Source organism: Carcharodon carcharias, chromosome 22 (assembly GCF_017639515.1).
Source record: "Carcharodon carcharias isolate sCarCar2 chromosome 22, sCarCar2.pri, whole genome shotgun sequence".
Taxonomy (NCBI): Eukaryota; Metazoa; Chordata; class Chondrichthyes; order Lamniformes; family Lamnidae; genus Carcharodon; species Carcharodon carcharias.
This window is the reverse complement of record NC_054488.1, coordinates 20,929,026-20,945,370: the sequence shown is the minus strand read 5'-3', so window position 1 is coordinate 20,945,370 and position 16,345 is coordinate 20,929,026. Positions and strand designations below refer to the sequence as shown.

Here is a 16,345-nt window from a genome sequence, read left to right as displayed (position 1 = left end):
TGTAATTGCTCCTGGCCTTTCTATCCCAGTTCCAATAAGAACTGTGGCAGAAAATGAAAAACAAACTACAGGTGGGAGGGTTTCAGAGAGATGCATCTTTTACCATGTCCATGTAGGCAGGGCATTTAAGGCAGGACTGGGGCTGGGCTGGAGGAAGAGGGATGGAATTGGGTGAGAAAGGAATGGCGTAGAATTGAGATGGGGCAGGAATGGAATGGACTTGGTGACGGAGCTGGAACTGGAGGTCGAATATGGATGGGCCAGAAAGTTAAAATAGACATGGGACAGTGGGGTCAAATAGACCAGACTTTGGGAGTAAGAGGGATCAGGGTTGAATGGAGGTAGAACAAGGATTGGATAAGATTATTACTGGCATGGGATCATAGCTTCAGTTCTGAACTGAAATCCTTAATAATCTCAATGACTAACACCTCCAAATTGTGAGACCCAGGAAAAGAACGCTAACAATTGTAAAAAGATAAGTAAAGGTGAAGTTTACATTAAAAACAGTTCCCTGAAAACCCATTAAGATACTGAACCATCCATTTGAAAACTGGGCAGGCAGCAGCTGAAGGTAAATATAGCACAGGCACAGGCACAGGGGTAATGATAGATCAAAACAGGAATAAGCATCAACTATGTGGACAGTAATAGTCAAAGTCATAGAGTCATAGGGGTCTACAGCACAGAAAAAGGTTCTTCGGCCCATCGAGTCTGCACCGGTCAAACAAGTACCTAACTATTTGAATCCCATTTTCCAGCACTAGGCCCATAGCCTTGTATGTCATGGCATCGCAAGTGCACATTCAAATACTTCTTAAATGTTATGAGGGTTTCTGCCTCTACCACCCTTTCAGGCAGTGAGTTCCAGATTCCCACCACCCTCTGGGTGAAAAAATTCTTCCTCACATCCCCTCTCAACCTCCTGTTCCTTATCTCAATTCTATGCCCCCTGGTTATTGATCCCTCCACCAAGGGGAAAAGTTCCTTCCTGTCTACCCTATCTGTGGGTATTTTATCTAGGGTATTTTACTACCCTAAATAGTGTAGAATAATAATGGATATTGATATTAAAAAGCATCAGATAAACAAAATTCTTGCATTTATTTCACATCTTTCACAACTGCACGTCACCCCAAAGCACTTCACAGTCAGTGAAGTACTTTCAAAGTATAATCACTGCTGAAAGATTGAAAATTCAATGCAGTAAGTGGCAACAAACAGCAGATTGCCTGTTTTAGCAACACTAGCTTAGGGATAAACCTTGACCAGGAAGAACTCCCCAGCTGTACTTTAAATAGTGCCATGGGATCTTTTCTATTTGGCTGAAAGCAGACTGGGATCTTCCTGCTCCGTATAAGTAGCTTACTAGCCGAGACAGTGGATTCACTCACGGGAGAACTAAGAAGATACTCAAGTTAGCATTTTACTTCCATATCTTTGAATTATAGGTAGTATTGCAATATTTTGTTCAGGGCATGTGAAATATCACCTGATTATTTGTCTGATTGTGAACCTGTGTATGTATGTGCATATAGGTAGAGGTACATATGTACCTGTATGGCTGTTGTCTGATTCTGCATGAGTGTGTGTAGCTGAGTGTATGTTAGAATGTATATCTATACAAGTGTGTGGAAATACCTGTGCTTTTCTCTATAGGACAGTGTAGAAGGGTTTGTGTATATATCTAAAGAGCGTGTGGAAAGGTCTGTACATATATCTATAGGAGTGTGTGGAAGGGTCTGTGTATATATCTATATGGTGTGTTTAAAGCCCTGTATACATATCTATAGGAGTGTGGAGGGATCTGTCTTTATCCCTGGAAGCCTGGTTGCTCTGATGCTGAAATGCAGTAAAATATTCTATATTAGAACCACAGCTGCATCTTCATGAAGTCAAACAGGTTTATTTTTAAGTAGGAGCATACTGACAAGGGAAGGAAATGCAAGTAATGTTGTCAGTAGGTTTAGATTAATAGGGTGGAATTTTTCGTGCCTGCTGATGGCGGAAATGATAGGTGGCATGAGCGGACAATATAGCGCGATTGGTTTCACAACGACAGGAAGGCAGGTCGCGATTGTCCGCTCAGCCCACTGACAGCGGGCTGCGTTTCCCAATCGGTCATCGGGAACCTCATTGTAATACATCAGCCTATCACTATCAGGCCATCCTGCCAGACTCTTGCACCCCCGCTGGACCGTCCGTCCACATCAGAGGGGAAGCAGGCTGATGTGTTTCACAACAGCACAGAGGCGGCCTGCACTGTGGGTGAACTGGAGGTTAGTGCACAGCAACATTCTGCAGAGCTTGCCAGGGTCGCCTGTTGCTTTACTGGCTTCAGGGGTTCGGGGGCCAGGGTTAAGTGCCACCCTGCCTCGGAGGTGACTTTTGAGGGTGAGGGGGAGCGGGGGGGCAAAGCGGAACATGGAGCAGTCACTGCTGGAGGTGCTCACAGCCTCTTGCAATGTCAGCATCCCGGTTTGGACCAGTCTCCCCCATGGTTCAAGCTAACAGGGCAGCCATGCAGCGCACTAATCTCTGACCATCCAAATAGCGGCTAGCACTGTCCAGGAAGCATTAAGGGGCCATCACACATAACCAGAACAGGCTGTTAGTACACCCATGCTAACCACGTATCTCTCTCTTTCATCCTGTGGGAGGAGTACATCAGGATTATGGAGCCTGGTGAACTAGCTGTGTGCCTGATTGCCTACAGAGCTTTAAGACAGCGGAGGAGAGAGCGACTGAGGCTCCTGGCTGTGCAGAGGGAGGAGCAGCAACCTCAGGAAGAAGGGGAGGCTGGGCTCCCGCACACACTGCCCAAGAGCCACAGTGAGCTTTTGCAGGCCGGTGCCTGGCACGACCCAGGGTCTATAGATGCCACCTTTCATTCCTGCAGATGACTGAGAACCAGTGTCACCAAAGACTGCTAATATCAAGGGAACTGGTCACTCACATCTGCCACTTACTGCAGGGCTTGGCGCCACAGGGATATGGAGGGCATCCACTGCCAGTGGCTGTGAAAGTGACCACAGCGCTCAATTTACATGCCAGTGGCTCCTTTCAAGGCTCCACAGGCAGTCTCTGTGGGATCTCTCAACCTCCATCCACAAATGCATCCACGAGGTCACAGATGCCACCTTTGCGAGGACACACAACTTTATGCATTTCGCCCAGGACCAGGACAGCCAGGATGCAAGAGCAATTGGATTTGCCCGGATCTCTGGATTCCCACAGGTGCAGGGTGCGATTGACTGCACTTATTTGGTGCTCAGATCTCCATCGCAACACACGGTGAACTACATCAACTGCAAGGACTTCCATTCATTGAATGAGCAGCCGCTATGTTACCACCAGAAACGCATCCTGCAGGTCTCCGCACAGTTTCCAGGGAGTGTGCATGATGCCTACATCCTCAGACAGTCACAGATCCCCGGAGTCTTCCAGGGCCCTGCAGGGTTGGCTCCTCGGGGACAAGGGCGACCTGCAGAGAACGTGGCTGATGACACCCGTGCAGCGGCCTCAGACTGCAGCAGAGCGACGCTATAATGAGGCTCATGCTGCAGCTCGTAACTTGGTGGAGCAGAACATCGGGATGCTGAAGATGAGATTCCAGTGCCTGGACTGGTCTGGAGGAGCCCTGCAATCAGTCCACAGAGGGTGTCACACATCGTCATTGTCTACTGCGCCCTCTACAACCTGGCTTTCCAATGAGGAGATGAGCTGGCTGAGGACGAAATGGAGGAGCTGCACACCTCCTCCGATGAGGAAGATGCTGTCGGGGATGTGGCTGAGGAGGTCCTTGGAGACGACGATGACGGGGATGAGGCCCACGCACTGCCTAGACGAGGCAGGCACACTCAGGAGGCCCTCATAGCTACTAGATTTGTGGAGGGTGATGACCACATGCAGTGAGGTGACCCCCATAGATCTTCACGTCGCATCTGTGAAAGTTTGACTCCAGTCTGGCTTATGGCAGTGTGAATACCCTCTGTGATAATGCTCCTGTCATGGAGACAAGGTGGAGACCGTAAAAGTTGTTCGATTGCAGGAGAATGATGATGACATGCAGTGAGGACACTGCATAGACCTTCACATAGCCTCTGAGAATGTCTGACTCCTGTCTGGCCGAGGGCAGCTCACTTGCGTCCATGATCAGGGTCATCTCAGAGACGCAGCCATGAACCTTTATAAGTATCTGATTCTTTGTCTGCCTTCAGCACCTGAGCCTTTCAGCAGCTGGAGAACAGCATCACTGGTCATAGATGCTGAAGAAATTGGGGTCAGCCCCACCTTAAAGGTGCTTAGAGCACACAGAGAGAATGAGAGACTCTGTAATGCCTGCCCACTACATTCTGGCAGCAATGACCAGCATCACCAAGGTGCAGGCATCAGTAATTTTCCAGGGAGTGTGAGGCCGGACCATCACTTTGGTCTGAAGGCTGCACAGACACAGGGAAGAGGCCCTGGTCTGAGACACGTGCTTTTCTCTTGTGCAGGAAGGATTCACATCTGAGTGACAAGAACACTGCTCATCAGAACAAGGAACCATAGACAGGGAGACATTCTTGGGAATTTACTGACAACATTGAACATTATGTACAAGTGATTAACACCCGTGCCCAGGCTGTGCAACTAATTCTGCTAAATTTTCTTAACTCTGCCGGTACATCTTGGTGCTCCCCGGACATTCACAGTGGAGGTGGAGGCAGCCTGCTGACTGCAATGCCCTGTCTGTGATGACTTTACTGGGTGTCTTCTGGAGGGCCGAGACCTGGAAGGCCCCAGCCTGCTTTCAGGGTCCTGCTGTGTGGCTGTGGCACCCTGCTCAGCCTTTGGAGCTGGAGCTGCTGGGGTCACAGGAAGAGGGGAGTTGGATTGGCCGGACAATCTCTGAGTCACTTGGATGGATGGGCCCGGAGTGTCACCCTGCTGCTGATCCTCCTCCCTATCTGTGCCCTGGGGCCCCAGGCTGAATCCTTGAGGAGCACGGGTAGTTAGACTGAGATCAAGCTGCCCTGTGCCCTTCTTGCGTACACACTGTTGGAGGCCAACTATGGCATCAGCGATGGAGTTAAGCCCACCCAGCAGTGCAGAAGTGACATCCTGGACCAAGGTCTCCTTGGCGGCCACCATCCTACCAGTGTTGATTTCAGTGCATTGGCATGCCGGCGCTATCACCTCAGCCTGAAGATGGACCAACTCCTCCATCATGCCTTGCAATCTGATCAGTGCAGCGGACATCCCTTTCTGATGTTCCCGAGCTTGCCTTTGCAGCTCCAGCAACTGTGACATGACCAAGTCCAGAGGCTCATTATCTGACTTGGACTCAGCAACGTTCTGGCCTCCAGCAGTCCTCCGAGTGCCAGACACCTGGGAAGTCCCTGCCTCCACCTGCTGTGGATCAGATATTGCGATGTACGCACCAGATTGTGATTCCGAGACTGTTCTAAAGCTAGGTCTCACTGAGGTGTGTGTCTCTGAGCTGGTGGAGGGTGTGGGTGAGCGCTGTGCTGGGACTTCAGGGAGGGTGCCTCCAGATTCCTCTTCAGAGGCTTCTCCGAGGCTCGGTTCTAATCATGGCCCTGGGTCATGGATTCTGTTGGCTGTTTGGCAGATGTGCCTGTGAAAGCAAGGAGAGATAATTAGTGCCTGGCAGTGGCCTGTGAAAGAGGACACATCACTCATGGCATGGTTATCTGATGGATTTTGCACTGCTGGATCCTCACCTGGTAGACCAGCGCTGACCTCACCGTCAGCACATGACCGGTCCTGGTCATCGCCAGCCAGCTGGATGGCTCCGTTTTCAAAGTCCATGAGGACCTTGATTTCGGTCATTCTGCCACCAGTCTGTGACCTCTCCCTCTTGTTGTATGCCAGCTTGTCCTGCATGGATAGAGATGGAGAAATGTAAGCAGGACACCTGCCATGCCAGATGATAAGTATGCCTGGCCTGTGTGAGTGTTGAGTGGTTCCATGGACAGGATGAAGACAATGAAGGTGTGTGTGAGAGAGAGTGAATGGTGATGTCCCTTGAACCGGCAGCGAGTGAGGGCCCTGTAGATGTGTGATGGGTTTGTGAGTGCGTGAGTTGAGAGCAAGGAAAAGAGTGACTTACCCTGGGTGGAACAGAGGAGATCATTCATCCTCTTGCAGCACTGGGTGGCTGTCCTCTTCTGAAGGGCATTGGCGCTGACCATCGCTGCCACCACCTCCCAAGCTGGATTGGTCATGTTGCTGCCCATGCTGCAGGGGTACAGGACATCCCAGTGGACCTCCATGGCACCCAGGAGTAGCTCGAGAGACTCATCATTAAATCGGGGGCTGCAGGCTTCTTGAGTTTCAGGGCCATGTCTTCCATGCAGCAGTGGTGAGCTGGAAGCACTGAGATGTGTGTTTGCAGCTGGACTTTAAACATGGCACCTGCATGATACAGCGGTGGGGTGATGGTGGGCAGGCGAATGAGGGCATGAAAACCTGCCACTGCGGCTGGCGGGTGAAACATCGTTTTGCCCGTCCGCTACTGCACTTAATGCAAATTTGGGAAAAATCCACCCACAAACTCAACTTTCATGGAAATACTTTGATGTTTTAGAGAGAGGAACGATGATGTTTTTTCCTAGTAAAATTTCAGGAGTGATTTGATTCTTCACATTTTGCACAGAGAACTTGGGACCATCTCAAAAGCATTTCACTCCCTTTGGGATGGTGTTGCCTCAGACTTAAAATAACCTCGGAGGTTAGGAACTGAAAATTGGGAAATATTTGGTAGGTTGGACAGCACATTTGGATGCGATCGATGGACACAGGTAGCCTTGTTACTCACTGCAGAGAAGATTCAGATACACTGTACGTTATAGTTCATACTTTCAAAAAGAAGCAAGATTTGCTCACAAATGACAGAAAAATACTGTGCTAATGAGTGATGGGCTTTGAGCCTTTATCCAAGGTTCCTCACTAATCCTGATATCCATGTGGCCATGAAAGAGGGGTTATGGCCCTTTCGATGTGGGCAGTGTGATGGATACAAATAGCCATGCCCACAGTATCTCGCTGTAGAGGACTAAATAAGCAGCATCTCAGAGGCAAAATGCCTGCGCATCAAGGCTCACACACACACACTCACACAAATCGACACATTAACCATAAGACCATAAGACAATAAGATTTTGGAGCAGAAGTAGACCATTCGGCCCATCGTGTCTGCTCTGCCTTTCAATGAGATCACAGCTGATCTGATAATCCTCAATTTCACTTCCTGCCTTTTCTCCATAACCCTTGATTTCCTTACTGATTAAAAATCTGTCTGCCTCAGCCTTGAATATACTTAACGACCCAGCCTCAACAGCCCTCTGCGGTAAAGAATTCCACAGATTCACTAACCCCTGAGAGAAGAAAGTCCTCCTCATTCCTGTTTTAAATGGCGCCCCCTTACTCTGGGATTATGTGCTCTAGCCCTAGACTCTCCCACAAAGGGTAACAACATGTCAGCATCTACCCTATCAAGCCCCCTAAGAACCTTGTATGTTTCAGTAAGGTCGCCTCTCATTCTTCTAAATTCCAATGAGTACATGCCTAACCTAAACAACCTCTCCTTATAAGAAAATTCCTCCATACCCAGGATCAACCTAGTGAACCTTCCCTGGAATGCTTCCAGTGCCAGTATATCTTTCCTTAGATAAGGGGGGCAAAACTCTAGGTGTTCTAGGTGTGGCCTAACTAGTGCCTTGTATAATTTTAGCAAGATTTCCCTATTTTTATACTCCATTCCCTTTGAAATAAAGGCCAACATTCCATTTGCCTTCCCTATTACCTGCTGAACTTGTATGCTAGCTTAAACAAAAATAGCAAATGCTGAAGGACGAGGACCCCCAAATCCCTCTGTGCTGCAGCTTTCTGCAGTCTTTCTCAATTTAAATAATATTCAGCTCCTCTATTCTCCCTGCCAAAGTGCATAACCTCACAATTTCGCACATTATATTCCATCTGCCAAGATTTTGCCCATTCACTTAACCTGTCTCTATCCCTCTGTGGACTCTTGGCGTCATCCTCATCACTTGCCTTCCCACCTATATTTGTGTCATCCACAAACTTGTCGATAGTACATTCAATTCCCTCATCCAAGTCATTAATATATATTGTAAGTAATTGTAGCCCCAGCACTGATCCCTGTGGTGCTCCACTAGTTACAGGTTGCCATCCTGAAAATGCCCCCCTTATCTCAACTCTCTGTCTCCTATCAGTTAGCCAATCTTCTATCCATGCTAATATGCTACCCCCAACATCATGGACACTTATTAAGTAGCTTTATGTGTAGTACCTTATCGAACGCCTTTTAGAAATCCAAAAATATTACACCTACTGGTTCCCCTTTATCTATCCTGCTTGTTACCTCCTCAAGGAATTCTAATAAATTTGTCAGGCATGATTTCCCCTTCATAAAGCCATGCTAACTCTGCTTGATTATATTATGCATTTCTAAATGCTCTGTTATTAATCCTTTATAATAGACTCCAACTTTTTCCCAATGACAGATGTTAAGCTAACTGGCCTATAGTTACCTATTTTTTTGCCTCCCTCCCTTTTGGCAGTTTTCCAATCCTCTTGGACTTTTCCAGTATCTAAGGATTCTTGGAAGATAACCATAAATGCCAAGTTACTATCGATCCAAGTGTCTCACTCTCAAACTGAATGCTAAATTCTACCATGCTATGGTCACTATCTCTGTCACTACTTCCAATAATATCCTAGGATGCAACCCATCAGGTCCAGGGGACCTATCAGCCTTCAGCCCCAGTACTTTTTCTCTAGTGATAGTTATTGTATTTATTTCCTACCCTCACTTTTGCCCCATGATTATTTTTGGAATGCTATTAGTGTCTTTTACCGTGAAGGCTGATGCAAAATACTTATTCAACTCCTCTGCCATTTCTTGGTTCCCCATTATTATTTCCCCAGCCTCATTCTCTAAGGGGCCTACGTTCACTTTAGCCTCTCTTCCTTTTTATATATTTAAAGAAGCTCTTACTGTCCATTTTTATATTACTTGCTAGTTTACCCGCAAAGTTTATTTTCTCCCTCTTTATAATTTTTTTGGTCATCTTTTGTTGGTTTTCAAAACTTTCCCAATTCCCTGGCTTCCCACTAATCTTTGCCACATTGTATGCTTTTTCTTTCAATTTGATACTATCCTTAACTCCCTTGGTTAACCATGGTTGCTTTATCCCCTTCCTAGAATCCTTCTTTCTCATATTTTTGTTGTGAGTCATGAACTATTTTCTTAAAAGTCTGCCATTGTTCATCAACCATCATTTCTGTTAAGCTCCTTTTCCAGTCCACTCCAGCCAACTCTGCCCTCATTCCTTTGCAATTATCCTTATTTAAGTTTAGCACAGTTGTTTCCGACCCAAGTTTCTCACTCTCAAACTGAATGCTAAATTCTACCATGTTATGGTCACTGTTTCCTGGGGGATCTTTTACTCTGAGATCATTTATTAAGTCTGCCTCATTACACATTACCAGATCCAAAATAACCTGATCCCTGGTTGGATCCAGAACATATTGTTCTAGGAAACTGTCCCGAGTACACTCTATGAATTCTTGCTTGTGCGACCTCTTCTGATTTGATTTTCTCAATCTACATGAAGCTTAAAGTCACCTATGATTAATGTACTGCCTTTTTTACATGCCCTCATTATCTCTTGATTTATTCTCTGTCCTACAATATAGCTAGAGAGCCTGTAGCTACTCCCAACAGTGTCTTCTTCCCCTTGTTATTTCTTACCTCCATCCATATTGATTCTACATCTTCCGATCCAAAATCATTTCTTGCTATCGTGCTTACTCCATCTCTATACTAACAAAACTACCCCACCACCCTTTCTTTCCTGCCTGCCCTTTTGAAAAGTCATATACCCCTGAATATTTAGTTTCCAGCTTTGATGTCCCTGTAACCATGTCTCCATAATGGCTATAAGATCATATCCATTAACATCTATTTGTGTCTATAATTCATTTATTTTGTTCCAAATGCTACATGCATTTAAGTAAAGAGCCAATAATTTTGCCTTTTTTCCCACTTTGACCCTATTTGCTGCTGTTTTTTAATGTTTATACGCACTGTCCCTTCCTGTCACACTCTAGATATCGTTACCTAAATAGCTGCCCTGCAATGCTGCCATATCCTTTTGCTTTGTAAGCCTACATATCCTCTCTCCAGAACATTCCACCCCTCTATTTAGTTTAAAGCCCTCTCTACAGCCCTAGTTATTTGATTCACCAAAATACTGGTCCCAGCATGGTTCAAGTGAAGCCCGTCCCACCGGAACAGCTCCCTGCTACCGCAGTACTGGTGCCAGTGCCCCATGAACTGAAGCCCATTCCTCCCGTACGAATCTTTGAGCCACGCATTTAACTCCTTGACTTTATTTACCCTATGTCAGTTTGCCCGTGGCCCAGGTAGTAATCCGAGATTATTAACTTGCAGGTGCTTCTTTGTAATTTAGCTCCTAACTGTTCAAATTCTTCAGGAGAACATCCTTTCTAGTCCTATCAATGTCATTGGTACCAACATGGATGACGACAACTGGATCCCTCCCCTCCCACTCCAACTTTCTCTCCAGTCCTCAGGAGATGTCCTTAACCCTGGCACCAGGCAGACAACACAGCCTTCTGGACTCACGCTCACAGCTGCAGAGGGCAGTATCTATCTCCCTAATGACCGAGGCTCAAGGAGAGGGGGAAGATTGGTAGCTCTCAGATCATAAAATTGAATATAACAGTTATGCCAATTTAATGAAAATGTTCAACAATACAGCAATCACCTGAGGTTGATGCCAAACCTGTAATCGATTCCATGTGGCTTCCTGGGGAGATGTATGTACCAAAATAATAAGCTTGCTGTGAATAAGAAATGGGCATCTTAAAGCTATTTAAAGGGTAATGCTTGACTTGTCTCTCTTTCAGGATCTGACCAGTTTACACCATACACCAACATCATCATGCCAAGTGTGTTTGGGGTCATCAGTTTTTTGGGCGTCACAGGCAACTGCATTGTAATCTACACCATTGTTAGGAAGACCAAGTTCAGATGCAAGCACATGGTACCTGACATATTTATCTTCAACCTGTCGTTAGTGGATCTGTTGTTCCTTCTAGGGATGCCCTTCCTTATTCATCAGCTTGTTGGGAATGGAACCTGGCATTTTGGAGCTGCCATGTGCACCATCATAACAACCCTGGACAGCAACAGCCAGATCACCAGCACCTACATATTGACTGTAATGAGCTTTGATCGTTATTTAGCCACAGTTCACCCACTGAAATCTACCTATATGTGCACAACATCTGTTGCTACCTTGGTGATCTGCTTGGTTTGGCTAATGTCCTTCTTGACCATCATCCCAGTGTGGCTATACACTGGACTGATGCCACTGCCAGATGGCACAGTTGGTTGTGCCTTACTCCTGCCCAACCCAACCACTGACATCTATTGGTTTACACTTTACCAATTCACAGTGGCCTTTGCCATTCCTCTGGTCATTATTTGTGTTATTTACTTCAAGATCCTCCAGCACATGTCCACCAGCGTAGCCCCCCTACCACAAAGAAACCTCAGAATGCAAACCAGGAAAGTAACCCGCATGGCCATGGCCATCTGCTCAACCTTCTTTTTATGTTGGGGACCTTACTATATCTTTCAACTGGTTCACCTGAGCATTGAAAAGCCAAGCCTCGCATTCATCTATACATACAACTTTGCCATCAGCCTGGGCTATGCCAACAGCTGCATCAACCCTTTTTTATACATTGCCTTGAGTGAGACCTTCAAACATCAGTTTCTAATGACTGTCCACCCTGCCCATCAGCGGTTCCGGGTGAATAACAGTGTGGTGGAAGGAAGCACGTCCATCAAACTGTCCAGTGAACCAACACAACAAATGCGTTTTACAGGAGAATTTTCACAAAACTCTTTGCCTGTCCCAGTTGCAGTTCACTGAAGGTCCACACGTGCTCGGCGTCCAGCTTTAGAGACACAAGAGGACATCACTGGGGAAGATTTTCTCTGTTGATTGCCAACAGTGAAGCCATAGCCTTAATTTACAGGTTTGCAATCTTGCTGTGAATAGCAGAGGAAATCTTTGTTTAATGAGCACAAGAAACACCAGGAACATTTGTGGAGCTGTTCCCATTCTATGCCACTTTGCTGGAAATATGCTGGAATTCCACTTTCATGTGCAAATTACCTCCTGACATCCAGACAAGTTAGGCTTCTGAGTGGGAGCAGCGTTGAGGAATTTCCCAGCAGTTGTCACAGTGGTCACTCGGCCCAAGGAGCTCCTCCCAATCCACCCACCAAACCCTGAACACTGATATAGGCTCTGACTGGACTGGCCTGAGAGGAAAAGCTACACAGTCCAAGCTGTAGTGTTTGTAGTTATACAATTTGAGAGTGTTTACTAATTTCCTGATAGAAAAGAGGGATGTTTCAAATCCCTGATAATCTTAATATAATGGCTTGGAGCACAAACTTAATGAATGATATACCCTATGAAGATAACAGCTCAGCAAATTTGTTAAAATGAAGGGGGGAGCAAAGTGACAAAGAATTGTCTATAACAGAAAGATGGTTCAGTCCAGATGGCACATTACATTCAATGGTGAGTGTGAAGCCCGGAATGGATGTGTAACCAACTGAACACAGTAGGGAAAGATTTATAGTAAAGATGTATTTTGGCTGGAAAGAGGTTCATGTACTTTTGCTGTCAAATTTCCCAGTGCTAGTCATGTCAGTGTTGCGGCTGAAATGAAATGCAACATATCTAGTTTGAGTTATGTTTCCTGGTCCATGCTGTTTGATGAAATGGGACCACATGTGACAGGCAGGTTCCATGAATTCCCCACAATCAATCTACTTACACCAGGCTTGTCCAGCCTCTTCACTTGGGGGTCACATTTCCATTTTTTCTCACTCAAGGGGCTGATGAGCAAATTTCAGAAGAGAAGGTTTGGCACAACATTAAACATGAATTTAAAATAAAGTTGAGGTATGAAGAAAAGAAACAACTTGCTGACAAAATTAAATAATGTCAAGGCAATAAATTGATCATTTAAAGTAGAGCGTGGGATGGACAGAGTCTGTTTGTCTAGCTCACTCCCAATCTCTTGATGCTCACTCAGTCACCCTCACCCACTGTATGGGTGTGTGTGCGATTGTGTGTTGGTGTGTGGGAGTGAATATGGTTAGGAATCCTGAGACTGCAAGTGAGCCAGTTACTCTCTCTCTCCTCCACACTCACTCACTCTCACTTGCACTCGCTCTCCAATCTGCACACTCACTCACTCTCTCTCTCTGTCTCCCACACTCACTCATTCTCTCTCTCCCACACTCACATTCCCTCTCTCTTTCACTCTCTCCCACACTCATTCACCCCCCTCTCTCTCCCACACTCACTAATTGTCTTTCTCTCACTCCCACGCTCTGTCAAGAAGATATAATAATGTCTATGATGTTATTGGAAATTATTTTAAAATAGAGTTTAGTACTGTCTGTGTCTATGTGTGTGTGTGTATGTGGGTGTGTGTGTCTTAATTGGATTAAAACCAGCTGGTCTGGAGGATTTGATGTATAGAAGAGAGGTAGGTTTGAAATGTTAATTAGGTAAACATGGTGGCAATTTGCATTTTTCTTTAAACAAACTAGTGTAGCTTGGATTCAAAGAAGAGGGAGTGAAATATTACACCTAACCAAGTGAAGCTCACAAAGAGCGTGCTTGTTTATTTTTCCTGAGGATGACTGAGGTATTATGAAAGGGTCTTATTGTTAGAAGAGGTAAATTTCAAAAGACATATTGATACAGTGAAATTTTGCATTCTAAGAGGAAAATATGTATAAAGGAAGAGAAGGCTGTTGGTAAAAGGAGAGAGATTTTAAGAACTCCAGCCTGTAAGCCTCAAGCCACTGTCTTCAAGGACCCAGAGCTGAAAGAAACTCATTTTGAATGTGACTGTCTATATATGCATTGCCAGGGCTGTTTAAATCTGTGTGTTTTACTGTTGCCTTAACGGAGGTGTAACTAGGAGTCAAATTAATTAAGGGAGTTTTGTGTAATTATAGCAGTAATTTTATAGAAATATGTATGTGCTTACAATCTTTCTTGCATTAATAAATGTTTAATATAGTTTTATAAAAAAAACCCTTGAGACTCAATGGTCTTATTACAACTGAATTCAAAGCCTGCATCTTGAAACATACAAATTGCAAAACAGTTTGGCAATTGTTTCAAGTTTCCCTCTGGGATTGGAACAGCTCAGCATTTACCACCGGCTTTGTCATAATAATGGGGGGCACTTTGCGGGATGTTTTTGTAATTCCTTGATTGGTTTGGTATTGGTGAATCTTAAGGTTACGAGAACGAGAAGCACATTGAATTTAGGAATTGGTGTGAGGTATTCTTGAAGTGATGGGACTGCAAAAATGGCTGTATCCATGCCTAGATCTTTTTGGAAGTAGAAGATACAACTCTGGGTTGCAGAAAATATCCAAGAATAAGTTAACAGAGTTGGCAGATAAATTACAATTAGGATTACCTGCAGAGGTGAGGAAATCAGACATAATTGAAGTGATAGCACAGCATTTGAAATTGAAAGGAATACCTGAGAGATAGGGTTCTTCAAGGGGTGGTTCATTGGAATGGGTTCAAATTCAGTTGCAAATGAAAATGATTGAATTGGGATAAAAGGAAAGGGAAAGGGCATTCCAAAGGGAACAGGCAGAAAGGCAGGAGAGAGAAAGCAAACAGGAGAGGGAATTAGGAATTGTGAAGATAGAAAAGGAGGAAAAAGAAGGAGAGAAAGAGAGAATTCCAACTGAAAATGTTGGCAGTTAAAAAAGAGACACCAGGAGCTGAGTAAGGGCTTATCTCCAGGCCAGAAACCAGTGAGGAAGCGCTTATTTTTTTATAAGCTCTACCAAAGTTTGAGGAAAAAGATGTTGAAGCATTCTTTATTTCATTTGAGAAGATAGCTAAAGAGATGAGATGACCACAAGAGAACTGGACGTTGTTGTTGCAATCCAGATTGGTGGGTAGAGCACATGAGGTATATGTTTTGCTGTCTGAAGAGGTATCAGTGAATTATGCTGTGGTTAGAAAAAGGCTATTTTGAGTGTCTATGAGTTGGTTCCTGAGGCATACAGGCAGAAATTTAGGAATATGAGTAAACAGCCTGGGCAAACTTATTTGAGAGAGTAAAACAAAGTAATTTTGACAGGTGGATATAGGCATTAAAAATAGTTATTCTTTTGGAAGAATTTAAAGACTTGATTTCTTTGGTAGTGAGATCTCAGGTGGAGGAACAGAGGATTGAATCTGTAAGGCAAACAGCAGAGATAGTTGATGATGAGCTAGTTCATAGAGCTAAACCTATTGTCACACTTTTAAATCAGAAAAGGATAAAAAGTGGGAAGGTAAAAGTGGGAAGATGAGAGGAAGGTGGATAGTCAGAGAAGAGAAGAAGTAGCTAGAAATTCCTAGGAAGGTTTTTTTAAGAATAAAAAGGAAGGTGCTGAGGGAAGAAGTAACATTCGAAAGTTGATGTGTTTTCATTGTAATAAAGTAGGACACACAAAGTCAGTGTGCTGGAAATTACAGGGAAAATCTGTTGGAATTCTAGGGCTGCAGAAAATTATTGGAAGTAAAAGAACTGCGGGTTCTGCGGTTCAGGTACAGGCAAAAAACAGTGGTTTGTATACAGATAAAACAAGGAGAATCAGTGATAGGTAAAGAAGTAGGAATGTGTTCACAATTCCCCCAAATGAGTTCTGAGGAGTAGGTAAAGATGTTAAACTTTTAAGAGACACAGGGGCTAGTCAATCCTTAATGTTGTGGGATAGTGACATTTGTTGTTCAGAGGGAGTATTGCAGGAGTAGGTGATAATAAGTTGGGTTCATGAAAATGCTCAACCTATTTCCTTGTGGAAGATAAATTTAAAGAGTAAATGGAAGACAAGTGAGGTGACAGTTGGAGTAATGGAAAAAATTTCCCATTGCAAGGGTTCAATTTATTTTGGATAATGATATAGCTGGGTCACAGATTTGAGTGATGCCTATGGTAGTTGATCAGCCTGTAGAAGTGTTTTCAACAGAGGTGTTGCAATAGGAGCGTCCTGGATCATTTCTACATTGTGTGATAATGAGGTCAGAAGAACATAAGAAATAGGAACAGGAGTAGACTTTTCAGCCCCTCAAGCCTGCTCCTCCATTCATTAAGATCATGGATGATCTTCTTGTGTTTTGATTTCCACATTCCCATCTAACCCCAATAACCTTTGATTCCCTTGCCTAAC

At 44.7% G+C, this 16,345-nt stretch overlaps 1 protein-coding gene across 1 annotated transcript in view; it reads left to right on the top strand.

The window, feature by feature from the left end:
• The window catches only part of LOC121293648 (melanin-concentrating hormone receptor 1-like), a 45,656-nt gene extending 33,657 nt beyond the window's left edge, over positions 1-11,999 (top strand). The window contains exon 5 of the mRNA XM_041216815.1: positions 10,966-11,999. Within this exon, the coding sequence (XP_041072749.1) occupies positions 10,966-11,999 (1,034 nt within the window). The remainder of the gene's footprint in view (positions 1-10,965) is intronic.
• Positions 12,000-16,345: the final 4,346 nt, after the last annotated feature.